General features: G+C 43.5%; 1 protein-coding gene across 2 annotated transcripts; it reads left to right on the top strand.

Annotated features, from left to right (window-relative positions):
• LOC109820527 (anamorsin homolog) lies at positions 5,660 to 8,717 on the top strand. Of its 2 annotated transcripts, none has more exons than XM_020386688.1 (8): positions 5,660 to 5,683; positions 5,781 to 5,972; positions 7,001 to 7,188; positions 7,572 to 7,676; positions 7,762 to 7,921; positions 8,005 to 8,141; positions 8,214 to 8,288; positions 8,391 to 8,717. In XM_020386688.1, the coding sequence occupies exons 2-8, from the start codon at positions 5,831 to 5,833 to the stop codon at positions 8,427 to 8,429; spliced, it is 846 nt and encodes a 281-aa protein (XP_020242277.1). In that variant the 5' UTR covers positions 5,660 to 5,683; positions 5,781 to 5,830; the 3' UTR covers positions 8,430 to 8,717. The 2 variants fall into 2 exon arrangements, with proteins under 2 accessions (XP_020242277.1, XP_020242285.1); XM_020386696.1 differs by having other exon boundaries at positions 5,662 to 5,683; positions 7,022 to 7,188.

Genomic DNA, 9,109 nt, shown 5'->3' with positions numbered 1-9,109 from the left:
GCCTAGGGAGAGGTTGTAAATCCGAGTACTTGAGGAAGGCGACACGGGCTAGGCCAACACTTAGAGGGTGTGTGTGTGTGTGTGATTGTAATTGTGAGAGTTGTAAACGTTTTCGGTGAACGTTGAAAACCGGTTGAGATAGTAGAGATTCTCCTCGAGAGTGAGGAGCGGAGATGTAGGTCGAGGGTGATCGAACTCCGTGATCATTTGTTTGTGTTTGAGTTTCTCATTGGCGCATAATTTCCTTTTATCTTGTGCTTGCATGTTTATATCGCCTATTGACTATTTATTTATCCTTGCATATATCACTTGCGTATATCATACTTGCTAGGATATTCGTTATAAGTTTCAAATTGGCATTAAATCGGATTAGATTAGTAAATACCATATTCACCCTCTCCCCCCCCCAGGGTAAAATCATTATGGAATAGGCTTGGAAGTAGTGGCAAAGTCTCCTCACGGTGATGATGAGGATGAAAGCAGCCTTCTCTATGAGAGGGTAGTTGAGTTCGCCCGCTTTTAGGATTCGGCTCACATAGTACACGGGCTTCTGGATGTTCTCTTCCTCTTGGATTAGGACGGAGCTGATGGCTTCGAGGGAGATGACAATATATAGGTACAAAGTCTCCCCTCCTATGGGCTGGCTCAGCAGTGGTTTGATACTTAAGTAGCCTTTGAGGTCTTGAAAAGTTGCACTTTAGACGGTCGTCCAAATTATGCTTTCCTTCAGCTTCTTGCTTCCCCCTTAATGTTTTGAAGAATGGGAAGCTCCTCTCGGTAAATTTGGATAGAAAACGACCCAAAGCTGCTATCTTTCCATTCAGCTTCTAGACGTCCTTCAAGGTGTGTGGTTTGGGTAGTCACTCTATGGCTGATATCTTTTCTGGGTTGATCTCAATACCTCACTGGGTGATCATTAACCCAAGAAACTTTCCTGTTTGCACCCTAAAGGCACACTTAGTTGGTTGAGCTTCATGCGGTAGCGCCGGAGAGTGGAGAAGGTCTCATCTAGATCTGATATGTGGGTCTTGCTTCGACTTCACCAGTAGGTCGTCCACATAAGCCTCCAAATTTCCGCCGATCTGGGGCTTGATGATTTTGTTAACAAGCCTCTGGTATGTGACCCAGCATTCTTGAGTCCGAATGACATCATTTTGTAGCAATAGGTCCCTTGGTCGGTGATGAAGGAGGTCTTCTCCTGGTCATGCCTTGCCATGAAGATTTGGTTGTAGCTGGAGAAGGCATCCATGAATCTAAGTAGCTCATGTCTAGAGCTCTCATCGACCAGCTGATCGATTTGAGGCAGGAGATAGCTATCTTTGGGACAAGCTTTATTAAGATTGGTGAAGTCCACACACATTCTCCACTTGTTGAGCGCCTTCTTTACCAATACCACATCGGCCAACCATTTCGAGTATTAAACTTCTCGGATGAAACCAGCTCTAAGGAGCCGGTCGACTTCCTCGACGGCTGCCTTCTACCTTTCAGGGCCTAGATATCTCTTCTTCTGTTGAACCGGCTTGATGTACTGGTCGATCACCAGCTCGTGGCTCATCACTTCTGTCCTTCTCAATCAGTGCTCCCCACAGAGGCTCTGTGATGCTAGATTCGATCTTTACTGTCTTCTGTCCTTCTCGGTCGATTAGTATCTTCTAAAGTTCTTTTACCTGAGTCGTCCTCTATTGCTCCGTAGCTTTCTCCATCTAGAGACAGACCTTCTTAATAGACAGAGTCTCTTGCACACCCTTACCCTTGGTCGAGAGTAGGTAACAGGACCTGACCTCTTTTTGATTGCTCCTAGTCACCCTGAATACCTTAGGAGTTAGGAACTTTAGTATCTGGTGATAGGTTGAAGGGATGGCCCATAGGAGGTAGAGGGCGGTTCGGCCTAAGATGACATTATGGGCCGACTTGAGATTTATCACCAGGAATTAGACTTGAACGGTGGATTGCCGGGGGTACTCTCCGGCCATCAAGGGGAGAGTGATCATCCCTTCGGGTAGGAGAGAGTGCCCTGTGAATCCGATGAGGGGGCCCCTATATCGAAGCAATCGAGATTTGTCGATGCCTATTTTGGTTGAAGGCATCGATATACATGATGTCCACCGAGCTTCCCGTGTCAACCATAATCCTCTTCACCTGGAAGCTATCGATCCCGACTGTTATAACGATTGGGTCATCATGAGACGTCTCAAAGGCCTCCAGGTCGGCGTCTCCAAAAGAGATGAGTTCATCCACTCTCGGCTTCTTGTCACATAGGTTGACTCGTAATGCTTGTTTAGCATACCTCTTTCGAGCGTTATTAGATGACCATCCCGCTGTGAGGCCACCATTGATCATGTTGGTGACCCGCTTATGGCTGGGCTCTGGGGGTCTACTATCTTGTTATGGTTAGGGACGAGGTGATCATGAACAAGATCTCATGTCAGTCTTGGCTTGGGCGGCTTCCCTCCTGTCTCTCTGGAGAAAAGCTTCTTCAGATACCCTCTCTGGATCAGGTTTTCAATGTCTCTCTTCAACATATGGCAATCATTGGTGAGATTGTCATAATCTCCGTGGTAATGGCAATATTGCTGAGTCTATGCTCTGTAGGTCTGACCTCATCTTGGGAGGGGGCTCATTGAGATGCCCCTCCTTCCAGACCATGTTGAGAGCTTCTTCAAGAGAGGTGTTGAGGATCGTGAGAGCAGGTCGAGGTGCTGTCTCCCTCTGTCTGTCCCTTCTGTCGGTTCAGTTGTAGTGGGGGTCGACTCTCGGGAGGTCTCTTGGCCACTCCTACCTTGCTAGGGAGTTCCAAGTCGACTCTGGTGCCGATGCCACTACCGATGCTAGCGCAGATGTCGGCGGTGCTGGTGTTGTTGTTGGTGCTACTGTTGTTAAAGTCGTTGCAGATGCTTCTGTGGCTGTGGTTGCTGCCTTATAAGCTCGGGCATCCTCCATGTCCATATACCCGTGAGGTTTGGCCATCAGTTGCTCATAATTGGTGACCAACTTCTTAGCCAGTGAGTCGACCAGTTCATTGTTCTGTAGGCCAGCTACAAGAGCGGACATAGCAACCGAACTTCCTAAGTCGTTGACCTCTAGCCTCTTTGCCTAGAATCTTTTGAAGTAGGCTCGAAAGCTCTCTCTGGGCTCCTGCCTCATCTGTATTAGCACATGAGGGGGTGGCTTCTGTTTGATGTCTGCCAATAAGTGATGGATAAACTTCCGCCTGAGTTGTTGGAAGTTGCTGATGGACTTTTTCTCAAGGACATTCCACCAGAGCTTGGCGCTCCCCGACAAAGTAATAGAGAAGCATCGGTAAATGATAGCTTCCGACATCTAGAGCATGCTCATTGCATCATAATAGTTCTGGACATGCTCAGTAGTGTCTCCTTCGTCCTTGTACTTCTCCACGTGAGACATCTTAAACTTTTCACATGGGGCGTTCATGAGTTCGTCGGTAAGGGGGTGTTCCCCCCAATGGCTTCAGTGATCGGTTTGTACACCCGATCATATCTAGATGTCCCAAGGGTGGCCGAGAGGGCTAGAGAGGCACGTTGTTAATGGAGAGTCTTAGACATTCCTCCCCCGGTGTGATCTCTATGGCAACTAGGGTCGGGACTCTCGCCGGTGGCTTTAGAGTCAGGGAGGAGGCGTCGATGAGGATCTGCTGGGTGAGTCGATTGGCGTGGTGGTGGGGTCGTGTGCTCGACACGATCCCTTCGCTGCTTGGCAGCAGGGTAAGGAGTCTGAGGGGGGACTACACGCTGAGCTTCAGAAGGGGGATGAGTCCCTGATGGCTAGCGTCTGGAGGGCGGAGGAATGGTGAAAGTAGTTTGCTGTGGTTAGGGGAACCGGCTAAGGAGTTTGCTGGTAAATGTAGCGAACTGCTATTGGAGGCTCTGAGATATCTTATGAGCCATCTCTTCAAGCTGGACTTGAGTGATGTAGCTCTGGTGTAGTCCTCCAGAGATGGATTGGTCGGCCCTATGCTCAGAACTAGACATTTGCTCAAAAAAGAAAGAAGGCCCCACGGTGGGGTGCCAAACTGTTGATGGTCTAAATCATACATGTAAACTAATATGAACTGAGTTGATTAGCGACCGCTAACTTCTCCGAATATCTGGTTTTGAGTTGAGCTGTTCTTCCCTGCATAAATAGCAACTCGTAAGAGGGCGGGATATGTTTCTCCTATTGTTCCTCTGACGATCAAGTTAGCAAGATACTTGATTGGGGAAAAGATGAACTGTCTCACTTCTTAAGTGCTATAAAATGGAGGAAAGATGCAGAAAAAATTGTTTGGCATCGCATTCGGAATAGTTTTCCTTCTTATAGCAATGCAGGAGGGGTATTTTAGTTTTTTTCGGTCAAGTCTGAGTTAACGGATGAGCCAGCGTTGACTTTACAGGTGTCGGCCGTGGAGTGGTCACGGAATGGGCGTAGTCGGTATTGAGATAGGATAGGCAGCGTAAGAAGCCGACGTGGTCCGATGTGTCTTAAATAGTGTTGGGGATGGAGAAATGACGGTACCTATCAAGCATTTAATGTGATGTCGACACGTTGTCAGCGGGGGGTTCGAGGTTGGAGTCGCCTTTTTGGCTTGTATTGAGTGGTGTCGAGAAGTATCCCCTTTCGAGTCGACTCAGGGAGATGTTGACTAATTAGCTAATTGAGTGGACTTGCAGTGAGTCGTCTTTGACGGAAGGACCGGCAAGTACCGTCATTCGAGTTGACCTAGCGAGATGTCGACTTGGCGAGTCGGCTAGGTTGGAACTCTGGTCGTCCCAAGTGTCGAGTTGACTGAATGGTGCACGACGGTGGATATTTGCCTATTGTTGGCAAGGGGCAATAATTTGACGACTGAAAACACCATAACAATAATAACAAATGTGTATGCACCAAGGCATCTCCCCACCCCCCCCCCGACCACCCCCCCCAAAAAAAAAAAAACCCAACGGCCACGCCAAAAGTTTGATGATTTAGGGTAGGCTTTGCAAATATTAAGAATCGGGGATAGTTTTGTAAATATCGAGATTTGAGTTAGTTTAAGGGATATATATGCACGTAACCCTAAAAAGAAATGGGTAGGTTTGCAAATAGGTGAGGCGTAACCTGTGGGTTTTTTCGTAAGGAAAACCCTGGCTCGGAGCGAGTCGGTAGTTTCCTGTCTCTTTCTGTCGCCAGTTTCATGCCATCTGTCACTTCCACCATTCGCTTTTCACGAGCGCGTTCCCGCCTCCCGGCATGCTGTGCAGTGCACACGTCAATCATTCGGCCGGCACGCATCTTCTTACACACGTGGCGCATCCCCACTCATTCACTTGAATCGGTTCACATGCCGCCTTCATTGCGCACGTGATCGCAAAATTAGGCTAACCGACATAGAATATTTTCGGTTAAATTTCACAAAACCCCCCTCAACGTTTTATTCTGTTACTTAAACTCCCTCTATAACTTCGTAAATTCCACAAACTTCCACCTGCACGTTGATATCCTTATTTTCATCCGCCCGATTAAAAAAAATACTAATAAGTTTGCGTAATTATTGAATTCTGTTAATAATAATTTCCTGAAGTTCGATGGACATTTGTGTAAAACATCAAACATTCAGGGGGTTTTGTTAAATATTCCAAAGAAAATTCTTTATACGACGCTTTGTTGGTGAGACGTTCCCCCCCCTAATTTGGCAACACTCCAAGAGGTGAGTTTTTTTGGTCCCCCTTGTTTTATATTTTCGATTTTGTTTATAAATATCGTTTAGCTGAAGTTTCATCTCAATTCTTTTGTTTGGTTGAAAGATTTCTAGGGTTTTCATTGCATTGAGAGAGAGAGAGGGTGGGGGTAAAAAATGGCGGCTGAGTTTCGGGCTCTATTGCTGACGGATCTCGTTGCTGTTCCCATCGGCGGGGTTCTTTCTGCAATCAAGGATGTTGGAGGCGAGATTGTTGCGGAGAATGATGTTCTTGTGATCACCCAAGGCGATTCGTTGGGTAAAGTTCTCTGCTTTGATTCAATTTTTGTTTCTGTTTTGACTTCCTTTTTTATTTAAAATTAAATGGGTTTTTGAGGCATTGCGCCCTTAAATCTTCTGTATTATGAACTAGCCCCTTTAAATCGTTAAAGCTGCTGTTAGGTCCCTCAATTCCTTATAAGCTGTCTCAAAATTTGTCCCACAAATCATTTGCTATTAGCTATCCCAATTCTTATAAGTTGTTTGAAATTTAATCCCTCCAATAAAGAGTAGCAGTTGCACAATATTAGAGTTTGGATCAATTTTTTTTCCTTTGGTTATAATATGTTAGCTATGTATGATTTCTAAATCTTTTTTTTTTAAATTGTTGAGGTACAGGTAGTTCACATTGGATTAGTATAGGATATAAATAGTATTAGGACAGATTAATATTTAAATGATATATTCAAAATAGTGTTTATCATATAATATTAATCTTTTTTTTTAAATTGTTGAGCTATTGGTAGTTCAAGTGGGATTAGTATAAGATATAATTAGAATTAGGATAAATTAAGATTTAAATGAAATATTCAAAATAGTTAAGGGTAATATTAACCATGGAAACTTTTTCTATGATCAATTTTTTTCCTTTGGTTATACCGTAATTATAACCAAGTCAAACTCATTCATTACCCTCAATTTAGTCCCTTTAATTTAAACTAGAAAGTTTAAACCTAAAGAACTGACGGCTACAGCTAAAATTTCCTTTTTTCATGTCATACTGTCTTCAAATCCCCATCTCTAACAGTTATAAAGGCAACCACTACTTCTAAACTCAAAATTTTTATACTCTGACAGTTCAAATTCTGTCTAATGTACAAGTCTAACGTGCAAATTTTAATGCGTTTAGGAGTAACGTATAGAATTGAAAGAGGAGGGGCATAATTGGAAAGCAGAAAAACTAATTGCGATGAAGTAGAGTATTGCGATGAAGTAGAGTATTAAAACAAACTAAAAATATGTTGTTGAAGTAGAAATTAGACTTTTGTGTTTATCTTATTATTGAAGTGGGGATGGGCTTGGTGACAGGAGGGAAGTTGCCAATTGGCTCTGCCTCGGTAGAGGTCATTGTTTCTGTTTCGAAGGCTCTTGATTTCTTCTCGGAGCAGTTGCTTGAAGAGATTGGTAGACTGTTGAAGCCTGGTGGCAAGATCTTAGTGCAGACATCTCTGCCTTCTAATGAGAACATCGACAAGGTAATTTTACTATGCTTACGTTGTTTAGTGGTTATAATAAAAATTTTATCCCAAGTTTTTTGGTCTTGGCAAGTGGAAACATAGTAAAATGAACCTTCACTTGGCTTTCTTGGGGACCATCTTCTTGGTTAAATTAACTACTGGCATCTCCTTATTTGCATTCATTTGAATGTAGAGCTATCAACTAGTCCTCGTTGCTCAAATTATTTTAGATACGTATGGGCCTTAGTCGCACAACATAGCAAGCCGAACCATTTTAATTGATTGTCCCTTACTTTGGATTGAATATGATCAGCCTTTGATTTCTCATATATGCATTCATTTCTGATTTGGTCTTCTATGTTCCTATATCTTATTGAACGCTTCATTTTGTTTTTATGCAGGAAAAGTTGACGCTGGAGCGGAAACTACTCTATGCAGGGTTTCTGGATGTCCAAGCCACAGAAACGAAAGCATTTGTACCGCTTGAAAGCACAAAGTCACTTACGGTAAAGCCGTAATTCCTTTCACCAGTTTACTTGTAAACTACATGTACCTAGTCTTGAGATATGACAAAAATTTCGCTTTAATCAGATAAAGTGTAAAAAGGCTTCATGGACTGTGGGGTCATCTTTCTCCATCAAGAAATTCACAAAGACTGTTCCCAGGATTCAGCTTGATGACGAGTCAGATCTTATTGACGAAGACAGTCTTCTGACTGAAGAAGACTTGAAGAAACCACAGCTTCCAGTTGGTAAGAATAGTACCTTATGTTTATGGACTTCTCATATCTGCTTCAAGTTAACAAATGTCTAAGGATTGCTTAATGCATTTTAGTCGGGGATTGTGAGGTTGGAAGTACAAGGAAAGCTTGCAAGAACTGCACTTGTGGCAGGGCTGAGGCAGAGGAGAAAGCGGTGAAGCTGGATCTTACTGCAGATCAGATAAACAACCCTAAATCTGCATGTGGTAGTGTAAGTAACTAATAAAATTGCTATATAAACTGCATGCTATGGGTTTTGCTGACTATTTTTTGTACGATGCAGTGTGGGCTTGGCGATGCATTCCGGTGCAGTGGATGCCCTTACAAGGGCTTTCCTCCATTCAAATTAGGAGAAAAGGTGCTCGCAGAATTTTACAGCATGCTTTTTCCTGTTTCATTGATCTGCCGGAGATTCTGAACTTTAGATCGCTTAAACCATTATTTGAATATTATGTTACAGGTCTCGCTGCCTGGAAATCTCCTTGCTGCTGATATTTAGGAGAGAAGTTTGCACAATGTCAGTTTAGACTGTACCGGTTCATGAGTCCGTTGATCATTTGTGCACGAGTTCCTGGACAAACCTCTATGCTAGAAGCAAAGAACAGGAAGACAGACGTTGGATATGAATTCTGTGTATGGACTAATGATCTTATCAAAAATTTTGTTGTGCTTATTATGTAATGTCGAGTTCTGTGAACTTTGGTTAGAATGATAAAATGTTGTTCGCCCTTGTTTTTGTAAGCAATGAACATACTCTTTGACAAGTTCACATTGTGATTGATTGGTACTTTGATGCGTGAATAGTGCAACACACTTACCTACCTTATACTAGTCTGCATCTCCTGAGACACCAACATTCCATCCCAAAAGGTGATTAATCGAAACCAGACCATTGAGGTTGTGTTTACTCCACCAAGAGGTGGTATCGGCTTTAGCCAGAGGTTGAAGATGAGGAAAGGCATCGGTACGTCACGTCTGTCAGTTTGATACGAACTTTTAAGTGGCTTTTAGTAACTATATTTTGGTAGAATGATATTTATTCAAGCGAGATGTGAAGCATGATTTTGTTCGAAATTGTGTTAAGTGATAAGAGGTGAACGTATACCTTGAATTTTATACGTTGGATCTATTTTTGGCGTCGTCATAATGGGCGAGGATGTTAGCTTGCTCAACGGATCA

Source organism: Asparagus officinalis, chromosome 1 (assembly GCF_001876935.1).
Source record: "Asparagus officinalis chromosome 1, Aspof.V1, whole genome shotgun sequence".
Lineage (NCBI taxonomy): Eukaryota > Viridiplantae > Streptophyta > Magnoliopsida > Asparagales > Asparagaceae > Asparagus > Asparagus officinalis.
Note: the sequence above shows the minus strand (reverse complement) of the source record. Positions and strands in the feature narration are given on the sequence as shown.